The sequence below is a fragment of the Protomyctophum bolini genome (assembly GCF_963924005.1).
Source record: "Protomyctophum bolini genome assembly, chromosome: 9".
NCBI classification, from domain to species: domain Eukaryota; kingdom Metazoa; phylum Chordata; class Actinopteri; order Myctophiformes; family Myctophidae; genus Protomyctophum; species Protomyctophum bolini.
In genome coordinates this window covers 27,364,298-27,382,535 of record NC_137870.1, presented here as the reverse complement: position 1 = coordinate 27,382,535, position 18,238 = coordinate 27,364,298, and the positions used below count along the sequence as shown (strand labels likewise).

The 18,238-nt window shown below is 42.8% G+C and overlaps 1 protein-coding gene across 1 annotated transcript in view; it reads right to left on the bottom strand.

Moving 5' to 3' along the window:
• LOC308321803 (uncharacterized protein) overlaps window positions 1–18,238 on the bottom strand; it is a 110,588-nt gene that overhangs the window by 43,813 nt on the left and 48,537 nt on the right. Inside the window, exons 6-11 of the mRNA XM_080772893.1 lie at window positions 7,837–8,163; window positions 6,012–6,122; window positions 5,041–5,085; window positions 1,906–1,986; window positions 1,103–1,186; window positions 102–149 (exon numbers count right to left, since the gene is read on the bottom strand). Coding sequence (XP_080629019.1) covers window positions 102–149; window positions 1,103–1,186; window positions 1,906–1,986; window positions 5,041–5,085; window positions 6,012–6,122; window positions 7,837–8,163 — 696 coding nt within the window. The remainder of the gene's footprint in view (window positions 1–101; window positions 150–1,102; window positions 1,187–1,905; window positions 1,987–5,040; window positions 5,086–6,011; window positions 6,123–7,836; window positions 8,164–18,238) is intronic.

The window sequence follows — 18,238 nt, the reverse complement described above, 5'->3', positions numbered from 1 at the left end:
GTGAACATGAAACGCACACAGCTGCTGTTCAACCAACAGTACCCAGACAGACTGACAAGCAGCCATTACTTAAAACAATGGAGTGAGGATGGAAGACACACCTTGTCCTGGAACGACACCACCTTGGTAGAGTCCAGGAATGCCTACACCTGTAACAACACAGTTGAGTTGACATTTGTCTTGCTTACAAAACTATTCCACAATCTCCGAATGAAATACGAATAAGGAAGCTGGCATTTCCGTTCACGAAAATTTACATTGATTTTTTTATATCCATTTCTGCTAAGCAGCAAGCTATATATGCATCAAATTATATTAGGATACATTTGTGCGACTGTAAAGGCGAAACGGAAGTGGGGAGGAGGCTTCATTTCCGCTTTATAGCTTGCTCATGATCAGAGCTTCCGTGCTCCTAGGGGATATTAATACAATCTGGGCATACATTTCTTACCAAGAAATCTCTTCACCAATGTGTTTATAAAGGTGTCTATACTAACATATCCCACTATTCAGCCACCAAATTTTGACAGCTGCTGAAAGTTGGGGTACCATTAACAACCAATAATAAGGCAAAATTTTCTAAATTTTATTATTAAGTAGCATGTGATGTGTCAAAGTTGGGGGTTTTCATGATTCTGAACCCATTCCAAGCATTAGTTTTTCACGAAAAACACAGCTTGGGCTAAATTTGGCAATATCCACTTTTGTGATGACGGCTATGGCCGTTTTTAGCCGAAGGTTTTTCGCGCAAAACGAATACTTGGAAAATGGTGGGAGGCAACAGTCTGGCCACACGAGATTATGTTGACAGTGGTGTGACAGAGTTTCCTTCAGAGTCCATACTGATTATTACTTAGTTTCTACACCAATCTGGCACTCCTTTTGCAGTGTAATTATTACTTAGTTACTACACTAACCTGGCACTAATGGCACGGAATGGTAAAAAGATTAAATATTTGAACATTGATGCTATCACCGTCGCCGGTTCTGTCTGGTTGTTTCGTTTACCGTCCTGCTCCCTTCCACTAAAATGACTTCCGGTTTGCCGTCTGCCTGATCCCATGTGAATGCAGCATTATTATTACTTAGTTACAACACAAACCTGGCACTCCTTTCGCAGCTTTCTTAGCAGCAATGGCCGCGGCGAGGGCTCCGCCCGCAATGCCGGTCTGAGGGATGACAGGAACTGGAAACAAGGAAGTCATTTATTTAACTCACCAAGGTTGAGACCCAAATGTGTTTTTAAAAGCAATGTGTACCTCATCCTGACTGATAGAGGTACTGCAATATAGAAATACGCTGTTTAAGTAAAAGTCCGGAATTCAAAACTACTTTACTTGAGTAAAAGTACAAGATGATTGGTATCAAAATGTAGTTAAAAGTACCAAAAGTAGAAATATACTCATTATGTAATGTCCCATTACAAGTTTTCAAATGTACAGTATACAGTACGCTATAGCTTGTAGATCAGCTTTTCAAATGGCTAAAATGTATATAGGGCTGAAGTGGTTAATTTATTCATGTATGTATGTTTTGTAATAATAATTATCTGTTAGTTACTTTACAGTTTTCAATTAAATGTAGTGGAGTAGAAGCAAAAGTATAGACAATTTAACGTACTCCAGTAAAGTAAACGTATCTCAAAAGTGTACTTAAGTACAGTAGGCCTACTTGAGTATATGTACTTATACTGTAGTTACTTTACACGGCTGCAGCTTGTGAAGAATAACACTATATTCATTCAAATAAAGCTTCAATTTGTGTGTGTGTGTGTGTGTGTGTGTGTGTGTGTGTGTGTGTGTGTGTGTGTGTGTGTGTGTGTGTGTGTTTGTGTGTTTGTTTGTGTGTGTGTGTGCGTGCGTGCGTGCGTGCGTGCGTGCGTGTGTGCGTGTGTGTGTGCGTCACCTCCAGCGGGTAGTGCAGCTCCGGTCCCTGCCCCCCCAGGTCCTCCCCCTGCTCCCAGCACCGTACCGCCGGTGCCAACACCTGCATGAACCATTAAGATTTGACCCAAAAGAAATTGCAATGGTTTTTTAAGGTCATCCAAATAACATAATAAAAATTGATTATCATATACATTTTGGATCATGGTAAATTCAGGAGTTGAACGTTGGGGTACCATTGAAAACCTACATGCAAGGCAAACATTTCAAATTTAAATTATGCTTTAAGTAGCAGCATGTGACATGTCAAATTAGGCGTTATTCATTAGTTTTGCATGAAAACTAACTCCTTGGGCTAAAAACTTGAATGTGATGAGGTCACAGCACATTTGACATAATGACATGAGCAGAGCCACACTGCCAAACTATAAATGCAATATCATTGCAATAAATGGTAAATGGTAAATTATGAGCTGAAGTGGCTCAATGAACGATATTTAATGTGAATCATATTGTTCTGAAACCTTCCACAGCCCTGTGTGAAGCACCTTGAATAACTATTCATTTTTTAACCCTTGATCTGCCACGATTCATTCAAGAATTATTATTATATTGCCAGAATTCCCCCCAAAAACGCAGCGACCGGATGTTATGTTGACATAATAGTTTGTGTGTTGACTCGAAAGGATGTTGATCTCTCACTGGACGATGAGAACGGATGCCCATGACCATTTCAGCGTCGGCAATCTGCCCTGGAAAAACCTTGTTTTGACCAGAAATGCCATCTGGGACAAGGCATTGGAGATGTGTATTATGCGTTAGCATTACGGTATAGCATTACACTCAGCGGTCCAGGCACCTTGGCCAGTAGTCCAAGTCTGGCAGTGTGCCGCGGGTTCGACTCTTGATCCTGACGGTCTTTGCTGCATGTCAACCCCCAATCTCTCTCCCCATTTTCCTGTCAGCCTATAGTCTGTCCCTCTATAAAAAAATATAAAATAAAGGCGAAAGCCACGAAAAAAACATAAAAAAAAACAAATTTCAAAATTCCTGTAATTCTACGTTCATGGCGGGGGGATTAATCCAAATCACGGTGATTTACGGGAAAGGCACTTTTTTATATTTATGTTTATTATTATTGTTGCTACAATGTCAGCAGAACTGGACAAATCTATAAGAATTGTACTTTTATAATGTATTAATTAATTGTCTTTCTCATCTGTCATTTCTGTATACTGTAGTACACGCTCACATTCCCCATGCCTAGATTGCCATTCCATAATCTCTCCTGAAATAATTAATGAATCGATAATAACACACAGAATCTACCAAGTGCCTGCAGTTTCCGCACGCCACTAGAGGGCTCCATGCCACTGTAAGTCCAGCAGAAAGGTTGGCTCACTATGCAGGGCCAGATCACTCAGACTGACCAGCGCTATGAGGCCAGGGAGGCCCGTCATCATCCCTCCTGATCAAAAGCAACATGGCCCCCACTATTAATCACACGAGGAGCTAGAGCCAGTAGACATGGCATTAACCTTAACCTCATCAAATGCTTCACTTCTTTGGCTAACCACAGCGCAGGAAATAGGCTGTCAGTCTCACTCTCGCTAGGAGAGCTTGGCAGCAGGATAAAACACATTCATTAATTTGTTTAACCTTCACTTTCTATCGTAAGTCCCATTCTTTTTTGCTGAAACAGACACTGCGCACTGCCTTTAAATATGTGGTCTGTGAGAGCTGGTGTGTGTGTGTGAACGTGTGTGTGTGTGTGTGTGTGTGTGTGTGTGTGTGTGTGTGTGTGTGTGTGTGTGTGCACGCACTTGCGCGTGCACGCGTGTGTGTGTGTGTGTGTGGGGGGGGGGGGGGTGTTGGCAATAGAATGGAGAGTGTTATGTCTTTATCTGTGTGGGGTTTTTTCGTTCGCCAATGGAATGGGTTGTTGTTTTGAACATCTTGAAAAGAGTAAAAAATAGAGGCTCGAGATTACACAAGAATGGACTCATTTTGGCGAGTGAATTCTCACGATTTGCCAGGCAATACTTAAGTGCAACGTCAGTCTCTTTTCCACCCTGCGTCCTTTGCTGCCACAATGGACTTTGGATGGATTAATCAACCAGCCTATAAATCTAAGATAAATCATGTTCACATACTCTAGTAGTATACGCTTTGATGGCCTTTGATGGATATGTTTTACTCAGGCTCCCCGAGGCTTGCAGGTACACGATGAAAATATGAATCTATTTGCCAAGTAACTGCTGTTCTTCATACCGGCATTGATGTGAGACATTCATTCTTGGCCTCCTCATAAACTTCAACCATACAGATGTACATTATAAACGGCTTAGAATGCTTAGCGTCAGATTCAGCACCCTGTTCCATCCTGTCAACAGACCGACAGTGGGCTTCAGTGAACAGAACAAACATCAGCCCCCATGAATGATTTGTTCAGCACACAGCTACATACTCCTCACTCATTTGTACATAATTGGGGAAAAACAAAAATGTGGGGGAATATTTGAGAATAGGGATAGGTTAAAAACAATCCAGCGAAAAAGTCTTGATAGAAGAGTCATGTGATTGACATTAAATCACTGGCACAAACAGTTATGCCATTCTAATAAAGAATTTCTTGATAACCACCGGTTAAACAAGGAACATGAATTGACTGGCTTAAATTCAATAATTTAAGCGCATATTGTTTCCATGTTGCTCTTCAGTTGAAGGCAGTTAACATGATTGACAAGGGGAAAACAACAATTCCCATCGGCGGTGGCAATGCTCATGAATAGCCTATATGAGTAATGTTGAATTGTCAAATTCATTTACACATTTACACATCTAAGTTAAATTCATTTACACATTTACACATCTAAGTCCAAATACTTTCTTGTGTTTGTATCCTTGACGTTTCCTCGATGAACATGATGCAATCATGCAACTTGTTTTTCCTGTATGACGTTGAATAAGATCAAAACAAATCAAATCATGGGTTCTTTGTAGCCCAAGATTTAGACTCTCGTAGACATATTTATCGATCAGAATGGATAAATACGTCTAGGAGAGTCTAAATCTTGGGCTATGTTCTTTGCAGAACCTCCTGATCACTCACCAAGACCTGGCTATGTTCTTTACAGAACCCCTCCTGATCACTCACCAAGACCTGGCTGAAGTCCACCTCCTGGCACACCATAACCGTAGCCTGAGGGAGGCAAGAATCACTATGAATGTGCAGCAGGACACATTGATAATAATAATAGTAATTCCTTATTCTTCCATGCCAATATTATGACATGTTGGGTCTTATTTAAATCGATTTATTAGCGTCAACAGCACCTCAAGCCGATTATTATCATTTTAAATTAGAAAACAAATATCTTCGGCCATAACACAAAATAAACAAGTAAAATTGCCTCCAGAAAAGTTGAATTTAATCGGTTTTGAAATGCTAACAATGAATGGTAATGTTTACTATAGTCTCCGTCGGGTGGAAAACCCATGTCCAAAACATTTCAGGATTCAAATTCAAAAGCATAAAAAGTAGCAGATCTACAAGCTCTGGATCTGCTACTTTTGCTGAGTGTCGATGTAGTATTATGAAGTACAGTATATGGCATTCATTTATGGCGTTAATTTATGAAAAAACACAAAACGTTAGAATATGGAGATAGGAGGTTTCTGCCCAACAGCAGTGATGTAATCTGTTTTGAAATCCTAACAATGAATGAATGGTCCTGGACTCAGCCCCAGAAAGACATTAAAGTTTACTTCAGATGCTAAAACACTGAGGTCTGCAGCTGCTTTACTGTAGGCCTACTACAGTTTGTAGAGAACGTGTAATTTGTGTTTTTGATTAGTTTTGATTTCATGTTGTAATCTGTATTTATTGCTTCCCATGACCAGCACTACAGGATCTTCTCAATAGGACTCTCCTGGTTGTGCTATCATGTACTGTAACGCACAAGTAAAGTTTTCCGGGTTCCTACATAAAGTACAATTTTAAAAGATCTTCCACATATAAATAAACTGTTCACTACTGTGAACTCGTACAGTAGTTCGGCAGACTACTTTTGACTAGTTTGGGTCCCAGGGAGACACCAAATTTCTCTTTTGGGACCAGTGACCTACCTGATTTAGCAGGCTTCTGTCCAGCTCCAACTCCACCACCAGCTCCAGCTCCAGCTCCAGGGAAGAAGCCACCAGCACCTCCACCATATCCTCGGTATGGATTGTAAGCACCTTCAATAAAGAGCGATTTACAGTGAGCAGGGTAAACACGACGAGGTAATACATCAAATGCAGATACTGTAGTAATCTAGGATCATAGGTAAATAATAATAATAATAATAATAATAATAATAATAATAATAATAATAATAATCTATACATGAAGCTATATAAACTATAGGAGGTCAGGTCTCTGGAACTATATATAAGTGCATGTATAATTCCCATATACATACACAACATCCCTACTTTTACCTACTTTACTGTTCTCAAAACAATATTTTCTGAAGCTGGATGCAAGTCATTCCACTGCAAAGCTCCATTTTCCTGCATGGAATAATCTTCTGCTCAAATGTATTACCTCTCTTGGCCGTTTCAGGACTTCCCTGTATTCAGGGATTGTACATATGTGTAGGACCCCCTCTAAAACCAGATGCTGCATCTCGTGTAGGACCCCCTCTAAAACCAGATGCTGCATCTCGTGTAGGACCCCCTCTAAAACCAGATGCTGCATCTCGTGTAGGACCCCCTCTAAAACCAGATGCTGCATCTCGTGTAGGACCCCCTCTAAATCCAGATGCTGCATCTCGTGTAGGACCCCCTCTAAATCCAGATGCTGCATCTCGTGTAGGACCCCCTCTAAAACCAGATGCTGCATCTCGTGTAGGACCCCCTCTAAAACCAGATGCTGCATCTCGTGTAGGACCCCCTCTAAAACCAGATGCTGCATCTCGTGTAGGACCCCCTCTAAAACCAGATGCTGCATCTCAAGGGGCCATCCTCTTAAAGTTTGACCAATTCTATAAAACATGCTATCTAAGTGGGCAAGTGCAACGGCAAGTGCTACAGGCTTTTCTCATGAGACACTTGGCATCTTTCTTTGCAATTTCGGATAAAGATTACATTTTTGCCATTAATAAATATATATTAACAACACATGCTATACTGTACATACAACCCAAAAATGGGTTCCCGTCTTGAAAGGTAAAAACGCGTAAAGGGGTTCCTGTCAACCAAAAGGTAGTGATGGGAATTACATGCATTCCTTTTAGAAAGGAATTCCTTTATAAATGCCAAATCAAAATATATCAACTTATATATATTCTATTTTATAGAATATGATTATGTTAATGCCGGTATAAACAAGGAGGAGCCTTAAATTTTAATTTGAACTAGGTATATTTAATGTACTGTAGGTATATTTTTCTGCTATGCTAAAGGCTGCCAGCCAGAGACTGCAGTAGGTGGAGATATTAGCTGATAGACTGTTGAGAAGTAACCAGCCTCATACAGCAAGCTGCCACAAAATAAGAGCAACATAACACATTTGCATTTGTGTCAATTTGTTGTTTCAATTTGTTGTTTCAGAAAACTCTGATGAAACTAAACAGTGCTTTAGAACAGTACTTCTCAAAAATAGCAGATATACAGTACAAGCTCACAGTGCGTCACTTCATACAGGTACATCTGCTACAGTAGTTTGGTATGGAAAAATCAATAACTTTACTTTTTTTTGGGGGGTGGGGCACTTCTAAATCTAAATGGACGGGTAAAAAATATATTAAACATAGAAAAAAAGATAGATCGTTAATGTTTTATGAATTCTGTCGTAGTTGGAAAGAGTGATTGGTCTCTGGGAGGGTTGGATGACATCACACATCACACAACTAGACAGACGTGCATCACACAACTAGACAGACGTTCATTGTATGTCGGTGGCACCAACCTCCTGCTCCGGCTCCGGCTCCGTATCCAGGCTTAATTTTTCCTGCTCCTTGACCCCCGGCCCCAAGTCCACCGGGCCCAAAACCACCAGCCCCAAGTCCACCGGCCCCATAACCACCGGCCCCAAGACCACCGGCCCCAAGACCTCCGGCACCAAGACCACCGGCCCCATAACCTCCTGCTCCTGCTCCGGCTCCGTATCCAGGCTTAATTTTTCCTGCTCCTTGACCACCGGCCCCAAGTCCACCGGCCCCAAAACCACCGGCCCCAAGACCACCGGCCCCAAGACCACCGGCCCCATAACCTCCTGCTCCCAAATTCCCATAACCTGGATGGAGAATGAAAGAGGGAGACATAATAAATGAGATATAGAATATGTATTACATACACTTTATGTACATTATTACTATGAATACACTTCATTGCTGCTGCATTTACATACATGTTTGATATCTTCTAAATGTGTCTCACTTGGACTGTCATGGTCTGTCACTCTACAGACCATGTCTCCACATCAGCCACTCCCACTCTCCATTCCCTCTCTCAGTCCTTGTCACACACCTGTTTCCACCCCCTCTTCAGCCCAACAGTACCATGCCCATTCCACACCTGAGAACACTTCTGCAATCACCCTGCTCCTTATAAAACTGGACTCATTCCACAAACACACTGTCAGTACATAGCCTACATCCTTGTTCCTGTGTTCTGCCTTGGACTTATTTTGGGATTCTAAAAGGTATTTTGTGATTTTGTGTTTTGTATAGGTGTAAGCCTTTGGACTGAGTTTTTCCATTATTGCTTCTTGAAGTATTGCATTTTTTAGACTACTGGATTTACTTCTTGCATTCCCTACTTTTTGTTGTTAAACTTATTTGGCTTAATAAATAAGTTAATTTGAAAACTGTTCTGCTTTTGTCTCCTGCAAACCGTGACATGGACAAGCTCAGTGGCCTTGTGGTTAGAATGTCCGAACTGAGATTGGGGGGGTGAGGGTTCGATCCCCAAAATACCAAAGACAATACAAAATGGGACCGAATGTCTCCCTGCATGGCACACAGCATCAAGGTTTGGACGCAGGGCATGTCCCTACGATATACTAGTGTCATATTAATGTACTAATACATCAAGCTGCCTCACGCTACAGAGATATGCTCCTTGAGTCCTTCCCGCCGATGGGCCACACGGTTCGGTAATGCTTACTTACATATGCACTTTGTACAGTATAGCCTATTTGACAATCTATTATGATAATTTTAAAACTGAAAAACGTTGGGTGCGAGCTTGTATGAAAATAATAATAATAAATCACCCACACACTATAAACTTGCTATGTGAACAATAAAACAATGCATTATCCTAATTATTCTGACTACACATACATCATGTCCTAGAATGAGCGAATAGGGGAAGGGAATCAATGTCACATGATTCTTTGTTTGACTGCGCAAAAACTTGGATGTGTGTCTCAAAGAATATGATTATTGGCAGAATCGCATAATGTTTAGAATATGTGATGGTCCCGATTTCATTTTTCACTGCATCGGCGGTTGTTGCAATCACTTGCACTACAATACTTCACCATATTTTGCACTATGACGAAAAGGAAAAAAAACGATAAAATGTAACCATGTGTACGTTCCCTAATGCAATTCCAATGCTGTGTCGTTTTCAGCCCATGAAGCAATGGCAGATTCGGACACGCCCCGAAATACCCATATGTGTGCCTCAAAGAATACACTCAGTGATAGCTAAAATGGTGTAAGCAGTTAATCACTTTTTCATGAGATCAAACTATCTCCCCACCTCTGTTTCTCTTAGGCCCAGGTCCCGTGTTGTGCAGTTTAGTAAAGACAGCGGACGGACGGACGGACGTCAGACAGACAGACAGACAGACAAGCAGAGAAATGAAAACATGACCTCCTTAGCAGAGGTAATTAACTGTACACCTGAGTGTACAATGAGGCAAGAAGCAAGTCCTCTGTTCTGTTCCTACTACTGTGTGTGGAGCAGTTGTGAGTGATTGATTGCTGGTACGGAGAAGGTGCACCGCCTGCCCAACCACAAGGCTTCATGGTCAAAACAGCAACAACACTGTGACTGGACTATACTGCGCTGCCTGCCAACCATGATGCACCACCTCAAGAACTCCAGTCACCCTGTTACTGTCTGGCAAACACCACTGACTGCAGCATCTGGTGCTCAACCAACAGGCTCAGCGACAGGCCACAAGCACACAACACTGTCTCCTGTATGTTTACTTTAATACCATGACTGCGACCATGCATTCCATTTGTCTGCACTTCAATAATTAGTTACGTAAATAAATATCATGTCATGTACTGTATATAGTACAGATTTATATTATTCTATTACTTTAGCCTATATTATTTCCTTTACACAAGTCCAAGAAGAAATGTCATGGTGCCTGTTACCTTGCCACAGACTCTTTCCATGGTTTTGTAGGACAGATCATGTTAGTAGCATCTGTGCTGTCTGTCTTATTAACTTCAGATACTAGGTACTAAGTATATAATTTAAGCCAAAACACAAAAAACTAAAATCCAGACAGACCCAACATGCCCACCCCAATTCAATTCTGCCGTTACAGCAGAGCAATGCATGCATGTCATAGGAAAGGAAATATAAATATTATTTAATTTCCACATCCACTCTATGAACAGCACCACATATATGGTAAAACATAGACACCATTATATTTAAGATAATACAACTTTTGCTAGTTTAATTTATGCTATAAGAATTGATCTGAAGCTAACAACGCGTCGCAGTACGACACATCCTTAGTTTGTAGATTAGTTCTTGTCAACAAGTGACACCATCGCACTACAATAAACACTATAAAATTAGCATTAAAAAGCACAGAGCAGCAGATCCCAGCCATTGGATCCTGTTGTGTGGTGGCTGTTCCATGTTGTGAACACTAGAGAGAGCAGTTCCCTCTCTGTGATTCTCAAAGACCACATGCTGGTCTGATCTGCAATGGCTGCAGTAGCATCAGAGATTGGCACTTCATCAACATCTCCACAAGGAGAAGAAGGAAACCCCCGTCCTTCCCATCCACCCCACATGGTAACGATACACATATTGTCGCTGTCGGGCAGAAACCTCCTATCTCCATATTCTAACTAATTCTAATTCTAATTAAAGCCCTACTTGATCGATCATACTAACAGCGTCACACTAAAGCATCAAAAGTAGCAGATCTGCAAGCTCAACACGCGCCACGAACCCGCACTTTTTGAGCTTGTAGATCTGCTACTTTTGAATTTGAATCCTGAAAGGTGACACTTTTGGACATAATATGAGGTTTCCACTCGACAGAGTAGACATATTAATCTATTATATAATATCCCAGCTTGGATTTCTACTTTACTGACAAGAAGTCCAGAAGATGGACAAACGGACGACGGACAGACAAAAAAACACAAAAACCCCCAGACCCAATAAAAAAAGAGTGATGCAGGAAAGACTGTGCAAGTCAAGGAGTGAACCGCTTTTCTTCAGCATCCCTAGAACCTCCATCCCATGTAATAACTCTTATACATGTAGTTTATAACCTGTGCGATATTTATTTCTACATGTCAAAATGTCCGGTGTAACAGTAGATGATCCATGCATTATGTCATCACAGCACACATACATCCTGTTCACAGCTGCTCGTAGCGGCTCACACTTTGGTCTGACCCTCTGCATTCTTTACATTCCTATTTGAACATACAGTATGGACAAAACCCATACCTTGACATGAACACAGAGAATACACACATTTATCAGTAGACCTATAGCGATAGATATGGAATGGAAAAGTAATTAAACCCCTCTTCTTAATTTTTATCTTAAAAGTGCTAAATACAAGACACAAGTAGCCTACTTAGTATTGATATACTCGATACATTGTCACACTATTATCAAAAGGATAACGCAAGAAAGCCATTTCCATTGTGCTACTTTCATAAAGTGCAAATTATGTCGTGTTGCATACGTGTGTATTTGACTTAAGTGTCCTTGTGCATGTCAGTCCAACCACCAATAGGTGCACACCACTGTGGCCTCTTGATGCCACAAATGCACTCCCTCAGGCCCAGTTGATTTCACTGTTTTCCTCGAATAATTTTTTTTAAACACCAGTGTGTCTTTTGTTAAGAAGCTGAATTCTTAACACCCATCTATCTCCATCTTCAAATGAGTCCACTCATGTTTTGACTCAGTTCTTTCTACAAACTTTAAAATATTTTCTGACATGAACAGAAAATAATTACAAACTCTTTTAATGATATATAGATTATGTATTGAAACATTTATAAATGTATTAAAATGAATTATATCCTTGAAATCATTATTCGTTCAACACAACAAACAATAATTTCCCAAGAAACTAGCTAGCCTATAGCCACCAAGTTTGCTGCGCTCTGGGAAAACAGAGCAGCTGAATTCTTTGTTTTGATTAGGTGTGAAGTGGTGCGCGTTTGAACCAAGGATGGATAGAATCAGGAACAAGTACATCAGAGGGACAGCGCATGTTAGGTGTTTTGGAGATAAAGCCAGAGAGGCCAGACTGAGATAGTTTGGACGTACAGAGGAGGGATAGTGAGTATATCGGTAGAAGGATGCTGAGGTTGGAAGTTGGAACTGCCAGGCAGGAGGCCTAGAGGAAGACGAAAGACAGTCCGCCCTGAAACTGGGAGGTCGGAGGTTCGATCCCCGGCCGGGTCATACCAAAGACTGTAAAAATGGGACCCAATGCCTCCCTGCTTGGCACTAATGATTCCCGAGCGCGTCGCACGCTGTGGCTCACCACTCCAAGAGATGGGTCAAATGCGGAGAACAAATTTCACTGCGGTAACGTGTGTGACTATCCTACGACTTTGACTTTGAAGAGGAGATTTATGGATGTAGTGAAAGAGAACATGAAGTTAGTTGCTGTGAAAGAAAGGAGGCAGAGGACAGGGTGAGATGGAGGCAGATGATTCGCTGTGGAGGCCCCTGAGGGGAACAGATGAAAGGAAAAAGTAGGAACTTAATTTAACTCAATGTGAGCCTTGATTGAGCTGTCCTGAAACATATACAACTGTATAGTCAAAGGCTTATATTACCATCACTGTGAAGCTGTAATTATTAAGCATATTGCGCTATAAGAGCTTGCATATCTGCTATTTTTGAATATAGCCACCCTATATTAACGACTTTTGCTGCATGGGGTTCCCAGCAAAAGTCACCCCAAGGACCCCTGTTTTCCGGTTTGATTTGGTTAAAATAGCTTTTTATGACAAAAATGTCTGGTCTTTCAATTCATTGGGTGAACGGACTCCTACCGTAATTCACTATTGTCAGAGGCTACCTACTACTACTAGTGATGCGTGGGCCGGCGTGGAAAGTGAGCACACACAGAATTATAGGATCTACAAGCTCACAGTCACAATGCGTCGCAGGGGACGTGCTGTGAGCTTGTAGAGCTACTATTTTGGGTGTGTGGTAACGCCGCCGCGCAACGAAGTCGAACTTCGAAGTATACACAATCGAACTGAACATGACATTCATTCATTTCGAGTGGAGAGCTACACTGCTGCAGTGCACACATAACCCAAACGAGTGAACCGTTCCGAAAACAGATAGGCCTATGTCATGTCATGTATGTTCATTCGAGGGACCGTCATATCTCTCTCTCTCTCTCTCTCTCTCTCTCTCTCTCAGTCTCAGTCAGTCACTTAAGCATCGCAGGTGTGCATTAATGAATTGTACAACACTAAGAAAATCGCTGAAAAAACATATTTTTTAATGACATATGTAGTCACTATGACCACAAATTTCCCAAGAAACTAGCTAGCCTATAGCCACCGAGTTTGCTGCGCTCTGGGAGAACAGAGCAGCTGAATTCTTTGTTTTGATTAGGTGTGAAGTGGTGCGCGTTTGAACCACGGCTAGAAGGCTGTTTCAACCAATCAGATTGTTTCCTTGAAACGACCTGTTGTATAATTCTAGGCAATAAAGCGATTATGCATGCGAATGATGCAATACTTAATATTAATAGCGGCAAAGCAAGCAACTGCTCATTTTACTTTGATAACCAGTAATTTGGGCTGCAGGGCAGGCGGGTTGGGTCATTTCCTAGTGTTTAAAATGAGATATTCCAAAATCTGGGTAGAAATGTAAAAGAAAAATAAAGGTGCCTCCTCCCCTCTCTCTCTCGAAAGCACCTGAACTTGCTGTTGAAAAGCTGTTTGTTTTTTTTGTTTTTCCGGGCCGCGGGACGGGCGGGTTGTTGATTAATATATTGATTTGCGGGGCAGGTTTGTGCGGGCTAGTGGCGGGACGGGACGGCGGGTTATGCAAAAACTGGAGGTTACGCAGTAACCGTGGTTGCTCAGAGGGAGCGCTCCCATAGTGAATCGCTGAAGCGAATATTCCGCTATATAACGCGCAACAATAGTATACCTACAGTATGTTTCCGTAGCCCTACAGTATATTCCCTTAAACCAAAGCCTAACTCGAATCCAAACCCCACAACCATAATCCTAATCCAAACCCTATCCTCCATACTAAACTGAGAGGACATCCAGAGGATACATGCCTTCAGTATATGACGAGGCCCTGCACTATCTTCTCATGCTCTGCAAAATGTGCGCACCTGTTCTTCGGAGAAGCTGTGTGGAGGAGCCTAAATTCAAAGCAAGAAAACATGTTGGAGTAATCAGTGTTCCTCATGCAAGTCAAAATCCAACATACAGGACATCATCAGCCAAAGCTAGTCCAGTCTCCACTCTCCAGTCCAGCACCATGCAGGCAACTTGCTTTTCATCAACACTGGCAACGCTTACTGTGAAATGAAAACCAAAAAAATAAAAAAATAACCTGGTGGTAAAAATGTCTGAGCACGGGAAACCAGATGAATGAGGCTAGGCATGAAGAAAGAGTGGCTGGAGATGAGAGACGAGTGAGAGAGCCTGGACAGGGTCCAGCTGTCCACAGTGTGAGACGCTGATGCTAAGGAGGAATGCACCGGGAGAATGAGAGGAGGGGAGGGGAAGGGGGAGACGAATTAAAGTGCAGAGTTTCATGACCTAGTCGAAACAAATGTGGGCAAAGGACCTTGGCAAAACCTGCCGGCAGTTGCCATGTCTGCTTAGTGCTTATTATAAGTGAGTTTGGCCTGTAAAGTAGCTTGAAAATATTGTAGTTTTTGGGCTAGTTTCTAAAGTGCAGTTGCTTTATTTAGGCTTGTTTCCTAAATGTTGTTTAAACTAGTGGTTCTAAAACGTTTTTATGTCAGGGATCCCCAAATGGATGTGTATTTGTCCGCGGACCTCCTGAAAATATTTTTGCCAGGGACCCCCCCCCCCCCCCCCATACAAGATTTGTGTTGCCAAAGTTTCCAGAAAACATCTACAAGCCCACAACACGTCGACGCATCGTGTGCTTGTAGATCTGCAATATGTAAATAGCCCGGCCGTTCGACTGACTCCCGGTTCTCCTTGATTGCTCAACCATTCCCGGACAGACGCCTAAGTAATAACAACCTCCACGACTTGTATAATAAATCAGATTGATCTAGTCCCCCCCCCCCCTTCCCCCCCTCCAATGTTCCATGAATTGAAACAATTCATTATGAGATGTGTGTGTGTGTGTGTGTGTGTGTGTGTGTGTGTGTGTGTGTGTGTGTGTGTGTGTGTGTGTGTGTGTGTGTGTGTGTGTGTGTGTGTGTGTGTGTGTGTGTGTGTGTGTGTGTGTGCGCGCATTTGTGCATTTGTGTGTGTGCGCTGAACAAATTGACCATGATCGAATACTGTCAAAAGTTAGACACCCAAAAGGCAGAAAGTTGAGCTCCAAAATGTGTCTTTTCTTCTCTCTCAACTGGAGAAGGTTGTGCTCTCATCTCATCTCCCCAGGGAGACTGAAGATCAGCATGTGCTGGAATGTATCTCTGGCAGTGTGCTATTTGAGAGATGAACACACAGGCCTGTCCGTGTGTGTGTGTGTGTGTGTGTGTGTGTGTGTGTGAGCATGTGTGTGTGTGTGTGTGTGTGTGTGTGTGTGTGTGTGTGTGCCTGCACGCCTGCGGTTTGTCTGTGTGTAAGTCCGTGATAGCATTACGCCCAATATATTGTACACTTGGTTTGCACGCCATATCGTGCACCGAAAATAGCTGATCTACAAGCACACTGCAGCACATCGTGATTCGCGACACAGAATGTTGTGAGGTCATAGATTGGTTGTTTTTGACGCACGACACCCATATGTAAAGACTTCGTACCGCACGTGCGTGCACCAGTGTGTGTGTGTGTGTGTGTGTGTGTGTGTGTGTGTGTGTGTATGTCTGTGTGTGTGCAATAATGTGAATGTGAGTTGGAAGAGTGCTGACAGACAGCGTGTGTCATGTTTAGCTTGGCTATCCATCACCGCTGGCCCACCTGTGCTTACACGTGCATGACAAGCTCTGTCTGTCTGTCTGTCTGCAGCACATGGCACACACACACACACACACACACACACACACACACACACACACACACACACACACACACACAGCCTTATTGGCCTTGGACAAGACACACACTATGTTTAAAAGGGAACATTAGTAGTTAAACGGCATTTGGGCATCATCGTCCAAGTCACCACCACACGGCTGGCTCCATACGGCTATACTCTATAGTACTACTAACTCCTGGAACTCTTGTGGTGTTTCTGCGTCAAGGGAGGGGATCGACTGAGGAGGACACAAGTCCCTTCACCGGTGTGACCTGCGTCTGTTGATTGCAGAACGGGAGATCTATGGCAGCCAGGGAGGGTGTTTCTGTTAAAGTTGTTGAACCCCAGGCCTGTCAGTTTAAACAAGCAGGGCTTTGTTGGAGTACTGCTGTTTTACAGTGTGTCAGCTGACTCAGCTCACACACACAAACAGGTCTGTCTTGACTCACACATTAGGTTTGCTTAGCTGGACGGACGGTCGTTGTCATGAACCACCGCTGAACCACCGCTGCACATGGAAACTCTGACCTTGACATGGCTTTTCACTCTGGCGCAACTCCCGCCGGCCCTTCGAGACCGATGGTGCCTGCTGTGTTTGCCGACATGTTGGAGAAATTCCGGAATACCGGAGTAGTGGACGTTTTCTCGCAGTTGCCCCGCAAAGCACAAGAGAAACCCCCGGGAGATGCGACATAATTTATGCTTCATCTTGCGGGGTGCATGGCTTGCCAAAATTAACTGATTTACAAGCTAACAACACGTCGCAACGCGTTGTGTTGTTAGCTTGTAAATCTGTTCGTTCTTGGCAGGCAGCCACCGTCGTACTAAGGAGAATAATTAGCCTAAATTGAAAACCAAACACAAGCCTTTGGACGTCGGACAGGGAAAAGTTGCAAAAGGTCACATACTCCAAATACAAGACAGGAGGGATGGAAACCCTGGAGAGAGAGAGAGAGAGAGAGAGAGAGAGAGAGAGAGAGAGAAAACCGAGAGAGCTTTCGGAAACTGGAAGGTAACCCTTTACTTCATAATAATATCTATCCCTCCACTTCAACAAAGTGTGACAGAAAAGCCAGCATTGTTCAGCGGGCCTTTTTCCACTCAGCATGGCCACGCATTAACAAGAACACCTGAGGGGTCGGGTGACACCGGCCAAGAACACTGTGCAGCAAACCACCCGTCGGACCGTGGATGATGTCATTCGAGTGAATAATTAATTGATGCAAAACGACTGTAGTTGAATTTTCTAGTAGCTGGGGTGAGAATGATGTCTGTTTTTTAGCCAAGAGTGCAATATGTGGATCTGGTTTCTATACCCCATGACAAAGGAGCAGTCTTCTCAGAGGAACTGAACATGAGAAGGATGTGGAGCAGAGTTGGACCAACATGCTGTTTTCCTTGCCCACTACAAGGCCTATACTGCGTTGGTATGAATGCTGAGTGACAGCAGGGTGATACTGGGCCAGACTAAAGTGGGGCGGTGCTTTCAGTCACTTGTCAAACTTAAAGTCCCACGCAAGCGATGGGTACTGTGTGAGCTGGCGTGAACAAGGATGATCTGGTTTCAATCTCATCTAAAGAACATCTTGCGCTCACTCTCCACAGGGGTTAGGCAAGGCAATGGCCAAATCAATGATTTCGGCATTTTTTCCTCTTCACCTCCTGGCCTGATCGGGCTAAAGCACTGATTCAGTCCAAGGACCCCCACTATATGCATGGAGCATGGAATAGGATGTTTTTTTCCCCCTGTGCGACCCCAATCTCTACACTGTAAAGTCTTTGGTTCCTAACTGTCAATCATTTAGCTGGACACCCCTAGGACCCTTATCAAGGGCATAATGGCATAATCAGGTGTGAGGTGTTAAAACCAACTTACATTTGGGAGTCAAACTTGAAGGAAAGATGGATACACTCATTTC